General features: G+C 43.8%; 1 protein-coding gene across 2 annotated transcripts in view; it reads left to right on the forward strand.

Moving 5' to 3' along the window:
* The first annotated feature begins 7,763 nt into the window (after positions 1-7,763).
* Positions 7,764-15,042, forward strand: part of MEGF6 (multiple EGF like domains 6) — a 43,841-nt gene continuing 36,562 nt past the window's right edge. For both annotated transcript variants that reach the window (XM_058161080.1, XM_058161079.1), the window contains exons 1-2: positions 7,764-8,312; positions 13,203-13,325. In XM_058161080.1, coding sequence (XP_058017063.1) covers positions 8,141-8,312; positions 13,203-13,325 — 295 coding nt within the window. In that variant the 5' untranslated portion in view covers positions 7,764-8,140. The remainder of the gene's footprint in view (positions 8,313-13,202; positions 13,326-15,042) is intronic.

Raw genomic sequence — 15,042 nt, forward strand, 5'->3', positions numbered from 1 at the left:
ATTAGCTCCTTACAGCTCACCTGGGTGAGTGGGCGGGGCCCGAGAGACGCTCCAGAATGGGCCATTCAGCCAGTGGTCTCTATGATCAGGAGCTGCACATAAGCAGCAGTTTTTCTCATTTGGACCCTGGCACAAACCACTCCCTCAGGTAAGAGAAGACACCCCCCCCACCCCTCTACCTGCTACTGCTGCAGCCCCAAATTACGGGGCCACTTGAAACATCCCATTAACCTCAAAGGTGTGAAGCAAATGGGGCTCCTGTATCTTTTTCTAAGCCAGAAGTGGGAAACTGAGGATTTTGTGTGTGTTTGTATGTGTGTGTGCGCGCCAGGCCGACAAACCAACCGGTGCAGCGCTTCAACCTGCCTGCTGTCCTATGGAGCCAAAGACGGGAAAGGGAATTTCCTGCTTTTCAAACAATATAGAAGAAAAAAACACTCTAAAAGCAAATAAACCTATATGGGTAAATCCTCGACTTACGACCACCATGGAGCCGAGCATTTCTGTCGCTGAGTGAAACACGGCTACCTGGTATTGAAACCCAGCTGCAGCCCATCGGGGCGGGAAAACCTGTTCATAAAACTCATCTTTACGAACGACCGCCAATAAAAAAAAAGTGTAATTCCCTTCCTTCCAAATGCCCGCACCCTTTAAAATACATATTTATCTCGATTTTAGAGGAAGACAAAACGTTTTCTTTCTCTTAAGGAACGTATTGTTCCTTGCTGGGCTTGCCTGTTAAAACCTGTCATATGAAAGGAGATTTGCAAAGAAAAAGAGCCGTTTATTTGAGCTCCTGAAGCAATGAAAGCAAGGAATTTAAAAAAAGGCTCCCAGTAAATCGAAATGGAGCTGGAAGGGACCTTGGAGGTCCTCTAGTCCAACCCCCTGCTCAAGCAGGAGGCCCTAGGCCTAGACCATTTCAATCAATCAATCCATCCAATCGGAATAAAGCTGGTAAGGGACCTTGGAGGTCTTCTAGTCCAACCCCCTGCTAAATTGAGTTTTGCCCCATTTCCTTGCCGCAGTTGTTACGCGAATCCCTTCTGTCGTTCAACGAGTCACCCAGTTGTTAAGGGAATCCGCCTTTTCCCCCTTGACTTTGCTCGTCAGAAGGTCGCAAGAGGGGGGTGCGCTCACGTTGACCCCGGGGAGTGTGAAAACCCTATCCCGAGTCCCGTTTTTTCCAGTTCCTGTCGGGACTTTGGAATTCGTCACTAAACGAACTGTTGTAAGCCGAGGAGACTCTGTATAGCGTAAATAAATCAGACGAGCGGGTGGGGGGGGGAAATGGTTGTTTAAACTCGCTGCTTTCCGCTCTGATGCTCACTGTTGCAAAATACAAAGAAATGCTTATCAGATTCTGGTTGTTTTATAATTACTAGCTGATAACCCGGCGTTGCCCGGGTATTATTATTATTATTTTTTTAAGAACCAATCCCCCTTACCAGAGGGAGCCCCCTTGTGGAGTACTGTGAAGCCGTTACCATGGCAACCCCACTGTGCTGCGCAGTAGAAGCCATTTTAAGGCACAACAGGCTGTATCTTAACAGAACTTGACTCCAAAACGCATCCTATAGATACAGTTCGTTCGTTTTCATTTCAACAGCCCTCATTTCAGCGGCCCAGGCGTTCCAGAGTTATGCTGGAACACACACACACACACACACATTAAGGGGTGTTATGGGTGTCTTACCCCCCACAGTATTTTTTTCCAGAGAGTAAGTCATCTGTGTACCAAGTTTGGTTGAAATTGCTCGAGGCGTTCCAGAGTTATGCTGGAACATACACACCCACAGAACCATTTATATATATATATAGATTACTGTTATAATGCCCCCCTCCCCCGTTTTCCACCCCACCTTTGACATCTCTGATAAAACCCCACACAATGGCCTTCTGTTTGAGGTGCCTTCCTCCTCTCCTCCCACCCTTTCTTTTTTTGGGGGGGGACAGAAGAGACGGAAGGAAAAAAAGAGACGCCAGGGGTGGGTGGGAAAACTACGACGGCTTTTTAAACCGGTGGCTTCTCTTTCTTGTGGGAACTTCGGACCTCTACATAAATAAAGAGCCAGATGTGGCTCGTCTTTTTCGGCATCCAAAAAAAAAAAATATGCACACTTGTTGGAGGGGAGTGTTCGCAGAGGCTTCGCTGGGTTCAGCACAAGCTTCTGGCCTTTAAAAAAGGGAAAAAAGAAGAATGAAATGTTTTTAAGAACGGGGGTGGTGGTGGAGGAAAACGGGAACATGGGGGAAAAAATAATGCATGAAAAAGGAGAATTGAATCCTCAGTGTCATTTCTGAGTTCTTCAAAGTTCGTTCAAAGTTATTCAGAGTTGAAGTTAACGGTTTTTAGTGATGTTTGAATCAATATTTTTTTTTTTGAAGACGTGAGTTTTGAAATTTTAGGTTTTAAAGGGTTTTTTGTGGTGGTTGTTTTAAGGTTGTTGGGTTTTTTAGAGAAATGACGCGTTCAAATTCAGTGAAGATCATCTATTCCTCCTTCTCTTCCTCCTCCTCCTTCTCCCTCCCTTCCCTTCCCTTCCCCCTTCCTTCTTTCCTCTCTTCCCTAATCTTCCCTTCTCTTCCTCCCTACCTTCTTCCCTTCCCTTCTTCCTTTCCCTTCCCTGTTCTCTAATCTTCCCTTCCTTCCTCCCGCCCTCCTTCCTTCCTTTCCTTCTCTCTTCCCTAATCTTTATTTCCTTCCTTTCTTCCTATCTTCCTCCCTTTTTTTTTCTTCCTTTCTTTTTGTCTTCCCTAATCGTCCCTTTTCTTCTACCTCCCTCCCTCCCTCCCTTCTTTCCTTCTCTGTTCTCTAATCATCATTTCCTTCCTCCTTTCCTTCTCTCTTTCTTCTTCCCTTTCCTTCTTTCTTCCCTAATCTTTCCTCCCTCCCTTCCTCCCTCCTTCCCTTTCTTTCCTTTCTTTCTCTCCTCCCTCCCTCCTTCTCCTTTTTCTCTCTTTGCTTTCATGCCTCAACTCCCTTCTTTTCTCCTTCCTCCCTCCCTCCCTCTCTTGTTCTCTCTTTTGAAGGCTTCGGGAAGCTTTCCAGAGCCATTCAGTTTACAAATTATCTTGGCCTCTGCCAATCTCAAGCCACCTTCCGGGCGCTGCCATTGTGCTGAGACCAAATCCGAGGCCCCAGATTTCTGGAGCGTGTCTGGCATTTCTGGAGCGTGTCTGGCATTTTGGAGAGAATCTAAAAAACAACCCTTTGGAGGAGAGGATCAGTTCTTCACGGAGCAGTTTAGAAAATGCGAAACAAAACTTTGCATTAACACCCCACCCCACCCCGCCAGAAAAAAAAAAGAATTTTTGTGGGACCCAGGTTTAACCTGCAACTTTTCCCAATCGCAGCCCCCCTCAACTTTACCTCTCCTGCCTCTGGAGTCCTAGTTTGCCACCTAGAATAAACAGACAATAAGAATTGGAAGGGAACTTGCAGGTCATCTAGCCCAACCCCCGGCCCAGGTCAGGATCCATATTGCTAGAGGGAGCGTCGTAAGTCAGCTGGGTCTACGTACAGGTGTCTTTCTGGTTTGCTGATTTGCACAAGTGCAAAGCAAGACAGAGGGAAAGGAAGATGAAGAAGAAAATAAGAGAGGAGGAGGAGGAGGAGGAAAAGAAGAGGAAGAGGGATGAAGAGGAGGAGGAGGAGGAGAAGAAAGAAGAGGAGGAGGAGGGGACGAAGGAGAAGGAAGGAGAAGAAGAGGAGAAGAAGAGAAGGAAGATGTAGGAGGAGGAGGAAAAGAAGAAAGATGGAGGAGGAGAAGAAGAAGAGGGGGAGGAGGAGGAGGAGAAAAATGGGGAGGAGGAGAGGAAGAAGAATAAGGGGAGAGGGAAGGGAGGAGGAGAAGAAGAAGGAAGAAGAAGAAGAAGAGGGGAGGAGGAGGAGAAGAAGAAGAGGGCAGGTGGGAGGAGGAGGAGGAAGAGAAGAAAGAAAGAAAGGCTAGCTTGGCCTAAAATGAGGTGATTTAGGTTTTGTTTTTTGGACGCATGGAAGGATTTGTGGGAAGCCAGAAGATCTTCTGAGGCGTTAGAGAATTCCAAGTTTTTTCCCCCTTCTTTTTCTTGGGAAGCCCAAGTAAAACAATCGGAACACCTCCCCCTGTGAATTTATTGGCTTCCATTTGCTCTCTGCAGATTTAATATTTGCTGATAATCCATCACGCACGGAGGGGGGAGGGTGTTCTCTTTTTTGGGGGGGGGCAAGATCCTCTCAATCTCTGTGGAGAAGAAATCTGGATGGAGAGCAAGAAAGACCTCCAAATTCCTTTCGCCGAATGAAAAACAGCGACCGGAGGAGGGGGGATTTGTCGCTCGGCCAAGAGAGACACGGACCGTGTCCAGGAGTCCCTGGGATCTACTGGTTCCTCCAAAAGTTTTTTTTTTTTCCCCAGGGAAACAAACTGGGTTTGTTTGAGCCTGGTCAACAACAGCCATTGGGGTGGAGAACCCAACCATCTTCTGGAGCAGGGCTCTCCAACCTTGGCAACTTTAAGACTTGCGGACTTCAAAGCTTTGCTGGCTGAGGGATTCTGGGAGTTGAAGTCCACAAGTCTTAAAGTTGCCAAGGTTGGAGAGCCCTGTCCTGGAGAGAGGTCCAAGCTAAGAGCTGTTGACCCCAGGATGGTCCATCTACTGTGGTCTCCTGAAGGCTCAGAATGGAAGGAATGTCTCTGTTGGACCTTCCCTCGCTTATTTTATTTTTTTCCAGTTTTCTCCTACTCTTCCCTCCCCCCCCCCCGAGTGCTTCCCCCACCCCCTCTCATTTTGAACATGGATGGAGTCCCAGAATGTAGAAAACCCAACCGACACAGGCTTTGTTGCAAAATGTTGAACTTAACCAGCTATGATGGTTGGTGTAGGTTTAAATTAGCCAGAAACTGATTTCTGACGGAATCAGGATAGACGATGGATGGATGGATGGATGGATGGATGGATGGATGGATGGATGATAGGAAGATAGCAATTAACTAGATAGACAGAGGGAGATAGAAACGGACAGATGGATGGATGGATAGATATAGAAAGATAGTGATAAACTAGATAGCTAGACAGACGGAAATAGAGATAGATAGATGATAGATTAATAGATAGATAGATAGATATAGATAGAAATGGATGGATGGATGGATGGATGGATGGAGAGGTAGATATTGAAACAGGCATGAATGGATGGATGGAGAGAAAAATAGGAAGATTAGATAGATATAGATAGGTAGATAGATGATGATAGATGATAGAAAGACAGAAAGATAGTGATAAACAGATAGATGATAGATAGGTAGTGATAAACTAGATAGGTAGATAAACAGAAAGGGAGATAGATAGAGATAGAGATAGAAACGGATGGATGGATGGAAAGATATTGAAACAGATGATGGATGGATAGAGAGAAAAATAGGAAGATAGATATAGATATTGATAGATTAGGTAGCTAGATAATGATAGATGATAGACATAGAAAGATAGCGATAAACAGAAGATAGATGATACATACATACATACATAGATATTTATTTATTTATTTATTTATTTAATTTGATTTTTATACCGCCCTTCTCCCGAAGGACTCAGGGCGGTGTACAGGCAAAATAAAAACAACAATACAAATATACACAATTTAAATACCCTTAAAAAACTTATTCAGAATTAGCCTGATATTAAAAAATCATCATCAATTAAAACCCCATTTAAAATTGGTAAAATTCCCTTTTAAAATCCAATTAAGCCAGCCTTGTGAATAAAAGATGGGTCTTCAGTTCGCGACGAAATGTCCGAAGGTCAGGTATTTGACGTAAACCAGGGGGAAGCTCGTTCCAGAGAGTGGGAGCCCCCACAGAGAAGGCCCTTCCCCTGGGGGCCGCCAGCCGACATTGTTTGGCGGACGGCACCCTGAGAAGTCCCTCTCTATGGGAGCGTACGGGTCGGTGGGAGGCATGTGGTAGCAGCAGGCGGTCCCGTAAGTACCCAGGTCCTAAGCCATGGAGCGCTTTAAAGGTCGTAACCAACACCTACCAACAGATAGACAGACAGACACACAGAATCAGACACATATAGATAGATGGACAGATCTCTCTCTATATATATATATATATAGATCTGCCTGTTTCTATATATATAGAAACAGGCAGATGGATGGAGAGATAAATACAATAGATAAAAAAATAGATAACAGTTATAGTTAAATACAATATAAATAGGTAAATACATAGATAACATAGACATAAGATAGATATTTGTAAATAGAGAAATACAATAAATACAATACAAAGATAAATTCAAGAGATAGAGATAAATACAATGGACAGGCAGACAGACAGACAGGAGAGAGAAAGAGATGGATGGATGCTAGGTAAAGACCAATAAAAGCTCACCGCCTAAAAACAAAAGATGCTCCATGAAGAGCGTATTGTGAAGTTTTCAAATTCTCTTCCCAGTCTGGATTCACTTAGCGGTCCCACATAAACCGTGGCAAGTCGTACATCACCCTTTCCAAAGCACACATCAGTCGATATCGGGAGCTTCGGCTGCCTGCATTTAAAACACACACACACACACACACACAAAAAAAAACCCCCCAAACCCACGGAAATATCTTCCATTCTTCTGCTCCCCTCAGTTGCCACTTCGCAGAACGGCTGGTGTTTTGTTTTTTACGGTTGCGTGCCGAGTTCTCAGTCCATTTCTGGAAATAAGGATTAAATCTTCTACAGCTAGCTGGAAACGGTTCAGGGGCGCTTGATTCTGAAAGGTCGTGGGTTCGAATTTGCTGAACAGGGCCGCGAGTTCGAGGCGTCGACTCGGCGAGCCTCTGGTGTTAACTTTGGAGCCGGCTGGCAAGAATAGTAAAGGAACAGTTTCCGTGCCCATTTTATGCCAGCCGGGATGGTCAGCTAGTTCCGGCACGGATATGCCGTTTAGGTTGTATTAATTTTAATGTCCTGCCGAAATATTTGGAGATAAAATTGGATTATTATTTTTTTGTCCCCAGATGGACCTAGGAATCAAAATTTCATACAGCTCAGACCTGGAGTTCTCACATCTGTAATTCCTAATGCAAATTGTCCTTGATTTATGACCCCAATGGAGCCCCCAGTTTTTGTTGCTAAGGGAGACATGTATTGAATTTATTTTTGCCTCATTTAACAAACCTTTCTTGCCACTCTTGTTAAACGAATCGGGCTTCTTGTCAATTTTGCTCGCTGGAAGGTCGCAAAAAAATGGGACGGGGGGGGCTGCAACCGTCATAAATACGAACCGGTTGAATTTTGCTCGTGTGATTGAGAGGAATGCTACAACGGTTGTAAGTGTGAAAAATGTTCCCTAAGCCGCTTCTCTCAGCGACGTCGCAACTTTGGTCGCTACGTGGACTGTCGCAAGTCGAGGACCGACTGCCTTTCTCCCTGCGAACACGATCCTATCGCTTGGTAATTGCGACACTTTTGGATTTATAATATTTGGGGATGTTTTCTCTCTGCCTTCAGCAGAAGAGGAAAAAAAAACCCCTCGCTCTGGTTGTGCCATTCAGGACTTTCCAAAATGTGGACTTAATTTAAGCCCCCTCCTCTCCCTCCTTCCCACTCACCCCCCCCCTCCACCCCACCTCGGTTTCCATTCCCCTTTGATTGTTGACATGGCCAAGATGCGAGGTTGGACGCCGGCCAAGAATGCGTAAAAACCTCCATCGGTCCCATCAGCCAAAAAAAAAAAAAAAAAATTCCTGCGCTCGGCGCACGGATGGGGTGTCCTGGGTTTTGTGTGTGCTGTGTGCGGTGCGGTGCACGCCGCCGAAAATATGTGCGAGGTGGGGAGAAGCTGAGGAGGGGGCTTGTGTTTGACAGAGAAGAGTTATATTATTATTTTTAAAAAATTATTATTTCACTTGCAAAAGGAGACCGAGTTACATCCAAATCGCAGCCGGCTAGTTGCAAAACTAGGAAAATTGGACATGGCTGGGTGGTTTTTTTTGTGTGTGTGTGTGTGTGTGGTTTTTTTGGGGGTGGGGGGGGAGGTAGAGAAGGCATGCAGTGAGGGGAGGGGGCTGTAACCGTGAAGAGGAGAGAATGAATGTGGCCCCCTTCTCGCTCAGTCACTGAAAAGTCTTTTACGAGGATCAGACACGGTTTTCTGCAAGATGCGAGGGAGAATGGAGGGGCTTCGCAGGCTGGTGTTTTGGTACTTGGTGGTCTGGATTGGGGGACCCCCCTCAACTTCCGCGCTGCACTATCGGTACCTCTGGAAGAACTGCCTCCCATGCTACAGGGGGCAGGCGGGGTACGGCGGGGGACGCTCGGAGAGCAGGCCAGGTGAGTGAGCTCCTGCCGAAAGCAAGCAGGGGGGATAGACACACCGAGTGGGGGCTGTATTTACAGAATAAGCGAAGAACAGAGTGGGAAGGGACCGTGGAGGTCTTCTAGTCCAACCCCCCGCTCAAGCAGGAGACCATAAACCATGGTTGTCTGGTCTCTTCTTAAAAACCTCCAGTGTTGCAGCATCCACAACTTCTAGAGGCGAGTCGTTCCACTGATTGATTGATTTGGGATTATAGAAGTACAGAATCACCGAGCGGGACCTTGGAGGTCTTCTAGTCCAGCCCCCGCTCGGTCAGGAAACCCTATGCCTTTCTGTACAAATGTCTGTCCAATCTCTTATTAAAAGCCTCCAGTGATGAAGCGCCTACAACTTCTGGTGGCAAGCTGTTCCACTGGTTAATTGTTCTCACTGTCCAAAAAAAAATTTTTTCCCCCTTAATTCTAGCCTCCTTCTCTCCTGGGATTAGTTTCCATCCATTGTTCCTTGTCCTGCTTTCTGGTGCTTTGGAGAATAGGGTGACCCCCCACTTCTTTGGGGCAGCCCCTCAAATATTGGAGCGTCGCTGTTGGGTCACAAAAGCAGTTGTGGGTCTCTTGTAGTGTCAACGCAAGGAAACACGCACGGGATGGAATGCTGCAGTCGGTCGTCGGGTGAACGGAGCAGGGCCAAATGAATGGGAGTTTTAGAGTTGGACGGGGTTCTTGAGGTCATCTAGTCCAACCCCCGCTCAGTTCGGGAATTGGAACAAAAAGAAAAAAGAGAGGAAAAATTCCTTCCCTACATGCATTGCGGGGTCAACCCACATCACTTTGGCCCTTTTCAGACCCCTGAGTTTAGTTATGGGCCCCACGATTCAGGGGTTTGATAGGAGGGCGATTAAAACGTTGTAAGATCTGGGAATCGAAATCCTCTTAAGGTGTTTAGCCTCAGTCTTCCTTCAAACAGAGGTCAGGTGGTCACCTGCCTCAGGGGGTTGGGCTAGATGTCCTTGCGGGTCCCACTCAATCATTTTGCCACCCAGCGTAAAGCTCCAAAGCTCAAAACAAATAAACAGAACCTCTTTCCACACAAACTCGGTTCTCCGCGTCTTCCCTCTCAAAAGCTTTTTTTTAAACCAGGATCGCCTTCCAAACTTTCTTGATAGAGACGAATGCAAATATTTCCCTGAAGGACGCAAACCCCACTTTTGGTGGACCGGAACGTCTTCCTTGATTTGGGTTCGGAAAAAAAGATGTTTTGGCAAGAGATGGGGCAGGCAGCCAAGAGGGCAGCCAGCCAGATGTTCAATTCCAGGGCCGAGACGGTGTGGGGGCAGCGTGGGGAGAGCTAAGCAAAACAGAAAGGAGGAAACACACACACAGAGAGACACACAGACACACACAAAACACAGTTTGTTGTCTTAACTAGATGTCGGGGCAGAAATTGACCAGCTAAAGAATGTTTTTGTTGTACTCTCTCTCTCTTTTCTTTTTGGTACTCTTTCCACTTTAAAAAAAAAAACAATATATGGAAGGTTGCTCAATTCCTTTGCTTTAGTAAGTGATCCTATTTTTTTTTTCTTCAAAGAAAGCAATGCGGGAGGGGCAGCAGGAGGAGGGAAGAAAGGAGGATGAAAGAGGAGGGAGGGAGGGAGGGAGGGGGAAAGTAGGAGAAGGAAAGGAAAGAAGATGGAAAAGAGGGAAGGAAGAAAAGAGGGGAGGGAGGAAGGAGGGAGGGAGGGAGAAGGGGAAAGTAAGAGAAGAAAGGGAAAAGGAAGGAAGCAAGGAAGGAAGGAAGGAAGGGGGAAAGTAGAAGAAAAGGAAAGAAGATGGAAAAGAAGGAAGGAGGAAGGGAGGGAGAAGGGGAAAGTAAGAGAAGGAAGGGAAAAGGAACGAAGGAAGGGGGAAAGTAGGAGAAGAAAAGGAAAGAAGATGGAAAAGAAGGAAGGAGGGAGGGAGGGAGAAGGGGAAAGTAAGAGAAGGAAGGGAAAAGGAAGGAAGGAAGGGGAAAAGTAGAAGGAAAGGAAAGAAGATGGAAAAGAAAGGGAGGGAGGGAGAAGGGGAAATTAAGAGGAAGGAAGGAAGGAAGGAAGGGGGAAGTAAGAAAGAAGGGAAGGAAGGGAGGGCAGGAGGAAAAAAGGATGGACAGTAGAGAAGGAGGAAGGGACGGAAAGAAGGAAGGGAGGGAGGAAAAGGGGAAAGTAGAAGGAAGAGAAGATTGGAAGGAAGGAAGGAGAAGAAAGTAAGAGAAGGAAGGAAGGAAGGGGGAAACAAAGTGAAGAGGTAAGGAGAGAGGAACAAGGGAAGAAAGGAAAGGGATGGAGAAAAGGAAGGAAAAATGAAAAGAAGGAAGGAATGAAGGAAGAAAAAGAAGGGAGCGAGGGAGAGAAATGAATTAAAGGAAGGAAGAGAAGGAAAGGAAATGAAAGGATGGCTTCCAGTCTTCTTAAAAGCAATTCCATTTATATTTCACCCCCCCCTCTCTCAAATTACAACACAATTTCCTTTTTTTCCGTAGGCTTCCCTGTTTAAGCTCCAAAGCCATACATCACATAAATTCATTATATATTTTTTTTGTCCCAGCAAAAAAACTCCATAAGGGGCTTCTGGTCACTCATAAAATATAATTGTTGTTCTTTCTTTAATCAAGCAAAATCAGTTTTGCCATCCTTCATAAAGCTGTCATCTTCCTTGTCCATTTCTCCATCTGTGCGTATTTTAGAGATTTGATTTGGAAGCTGTGCATTTCTTCCCCCCCCCCCCCCGTTTCTCCACGTTTGCCAATTTTCCTCTGTGCCGAAAGCCAAATTAATAGATTTATAGGGTGTTGTTGTTGTTTTTTTTGCAAAAAATATGTACCAAAAACGGTTGACGTGTTAATGTAGTGCAAGCCGCACTTCTAAACCTTTGAATGTGTTCACAATTTATAATTCACCCGTTTGGCCTCCGCAACAAACCAACATAAAACAAGCGTGACTTAAACCGCAGTATGTAATTTGTTATGTTTACTGATTGGGTTTGTTTACCCCTTATAGAAATATGTTTGCTATTGTTGTTAGCTTTCTTTTTTTAAACTTAGAAAAAAAATTATTCTTTGTAGCTCATCTATGGAAGACAAAAAAAAAAAAACCCACCTAAGAGAGTTGACAACATCGTAGAATTTTGGAATTTACCCAAAGTGGGGGGAAAAAATTGACTTGGAAATTTATTTTATGGACGGGGCTCAAAATTAATCCAGACTGTTTCCACAAGCTCATTTTATTTCATAGAAGGCCAAGTAAAAAAAAAGAAAAGAAAAGAAAAAGAAATACAGATAATTTCTGGCTACACGCCCTCTTGCTTGAAATTGGCTGTGTTCCTAGAGCTGGACAGACATTATCGGTGCCGAAATTTGTTAGTTTGCAGTAGCAAAAAAATCAAGAATCTGGTAGCATTTTTTTTTTCCCAACTGAGAAATCAATCGATCAGAATAGAACTGGAAGGAACCTTAGAGGTCTTCTAGTCCAGGGGTCTCCAACCTTGGTCCCTTTAAGACAGGGGTGTCCAAACTTGGTCCCTTTAAGACTTGTGGACTTCAACTCCCAGAGTCCCTCAGCCAGCAAAGCTGGCTGAGGAACTCTGGGAGTTGAAGTCCACAAGTCTTAAAGGGACCAAGTTTGGACACCCCTGCTTTAAGACTTGCAAAGCTGGCTGAGGAACTCTGGGAGTTGAAGTCCACAAGTCTTAAAGGGACCAAGGTTGGACACCCCTGATCTAGGCCAACCCACTGCTCAAGCAGGAGACTGTAGACCATTTCAATCAATCAATCAATCAATCAATCAGTCAATCAGAATAGAGCTGGAAGGGACTTTGGAGGTCTTCTAGTCCAGCCCCCTGCTCAAGCAGGAGCCCCCTTGCCATTTCAGACAAGGGACTGTCCAGTCTTTTCTTAAAATCCTCCCGTGATGGAGCATCCACAATTTCTGGTGGCAAGCAGTCCCATGGGTTAATTGTCCTCACTGTTAGGAAATTTCTCCTTAATTCCAGGTTGCTTCTCTCCTTGATGAGTTTCCATCTGTTGTTTCTTCTCCTGCCTTCTGGTGCTTTGGAAAACAGGTTGACCCCCCTCTTCTTCAAATACTGGAAGATGCTATCATGTCCTGTCTCCCCTCCCATCACGTCCTCCCCCCATGTCCTTCTTTTCTTTAGACTAGCCAAACCCAAAACCTGCAGCCGTTCTCCATACGGTTTTAGTCTCCAGGTCTTTAATCCTCTTCATTGCTCTTCTTTGCACTTTTTCCAAAGTCTCAACAATCTTTTTTTTTTGGTAATGTGGGGACCAAAACCGGACGCAGCATTCCTTATTCAAAAATGGAAGAATTTAAGATTTCTTGGTTGGAAAAGATGCTATGGAATTCCTCCTATTTTTTGGGGGGGGTTTTGGGGGGTGGGTGTTTGGGGTTTTTTTGTGGGGGGGTTGGGTTGTGTTATGTTTTGTTTGGTTTGGTTTTGGGTTGTGTTGTGTTTGGTTTGGTTTTGGGGTTGTTTTGTTTTGTTTTTTGTTTTGTTTTTTTGGGTTGTGTTTTGTGTTGTGTTTTGGTTTGGTTTGGTTTTTTGGGTTGTGTTTTGTTTTTGTTTTGCTTTGTTTTTGTGGTTGTGTTTTGTTTTGTTTTGTTTTGGGGTTGTGTTGTGTTTTGTTTTGGGGGGTTGTTTTGTTTTTGTTTTGTTGTGTTGTGTTGTATTCTGTTGTGTTTTTGTTTGGTTTGGTTTTTTGTGTTGTGTTGTGTTGTGTTTTGTTTTGTTTTGTTTTAAGCAGCCCCTGGTGTGTCGACACCAGAGACCACTGTCTGCGGAGGGGGAGCGAGTGGGGAGCTGCTGGCGGCCGAGCTGAGCTTTTGTCCCATTTCCATCTTCTTCCCTTTCCAGAGGTTGACGAGTGCCAAACTCACAATGGGGGCTGCCAGCACAGATGTGTCAACACCCAGGGGAGCTACCACTGCGAGTGCAAGCCAAGCTTTCGTCTGCACGCGGACGGCCGGACGTGCCTGCGTGAGTCTGGCGGGCTTTCCGAGCATCCTCTGCAAGGCATGGTGGGAAAATCCCATGGAGGGAAGGGAGCCCCTCCGTGGAATGGCCTCCTTCTGAGTCCGCGTGGGAGAGTACAAACCATGGCTAGAAGAAGGGACGCTTAACTGTGCTTTCTTTCATTTCCTCTTCCTTCCTTCCTTCCTTCCTTCCTTCCTTCCTTCCTTCCTTCCTTCCTTCCTTCCTTCCTTCCTTCCTTCCTTCCTTCCTTCCTTCCCTTCCTCCTTTTCTTCCTTCCTTCCTTCCTTCCTTTTAGAATAGAATAGAATAGAATAGAATAGAATAGAATAGAAAGAGAACAGAATAGAATAGAATAGAATAGAATAGAATAGAATAGAATAGAATAGAATAGAACAGAATAGAATAGAAAGAGAATAGAACAGAACAGAACAGAACAGAACAGAATAGAATAGAAAATATGGAATAGAATAGAATTAGATTAGAATAGAATAGAATAGAATAGAATAGAATAGAATAGAATAGAAAGAGAACAGAATAGAATAGAATAGAACAGAATAGAATAGAAAGAGAATAGAACAGAACAGAACAGAATAGAATAGAAAATATGGAATAGAATAGAATTAGATTAGAATAGAATAGAATAGAATAGAATAGAATAGAATAGAATAGAATAGAAAGAGAACAGAACAGAACAGAATAGAATAGAAAATATGGAATAGAATAGAATTAGATTAGAATAGAATAGAATAGAATAGAAAAGAAAGAGAACAGAATAGAATAGAATAGAATAGAATAGAATAGAATAGAATAGAATAGAATAGAATAGAATAGAAAGAGAATAGAACAGAACAGAACAGAACAGAATAGAATAGAAAATATGGAATAGAATAGAATTAGATTAGAATAGAATAGAATAGAATAGAATAGAATAGAATAGAATAGAAAGAGAACAGAATAGAATAGAATAGAATAGAATAGAATAGAATAGAATAGAATAGAATAGAAAGAGAACAGAACAGAACAGAACAGAATAGAATAGAAAATATGGAATAGAATAGAATTAGATTAGAATAGAATAGAATAGAATAGAATAGAATAGAATAGAATAGAAAGAGAACAGAATAGAATAGAATAGAATAGAATAGAATAGAATAGAATAGAATAGAATAGAAAGAGAACAGAACAGAACAGAACAGAATAGAATAGAAAATATGGAATAGAATAGAATTAGATTAGAATAGAATAGAATAGAATAGAAAGAGAACAGAATAGAATAGAATAGAATAGAATAGAATAGAATAGAAAGAGAACAGAATAGAATAGAACAGAATAGAATAGAATAGAAAATATGGAATAGAATAGAATTAGATTAGAATAGAAAGAGAACAGAACAGAACAGAATAGAATAGAATAGAATAGAATAGAACAGAACAGAATTAGATTAGATTAGATTAGAATAACAGAGTCAGAAGGGACCTCGGAGGTCATCTAGTCCAACCCCCTGCTCAGGCAGGAAACCTTACACCATTTCAGACAAATGGTTGTCCAATCTCTTCACCACAACACCAAAGGAAGAAATTTGGATGGATGTTGGGTTTCTTCCCCCCCCCCATCTTTACTTTTACTTGAATTTTGGCTAAAAGCTACAGCCACAAATCAAGGTATTAAATGTAGATCAGCAAAGCAGAATCTTTTTTTTAAAAAAAACTAGCCATTTGAA

This window comes from Ahaetulla prasina, chromosome 18 (assembly GCF_028640845.1).
Source record: "Ahaetulla prasina isolate Xishuangbanna chromosome 18, ASM2864084v1, whole genome shotgun sequence".
Classification (NCBI taxonomy): Eukaryota; Metazoa; Chordata; class Lepidosauria; order Squamata; family Colubridae; genus Ahaetulla; species Ahaetulla prasina.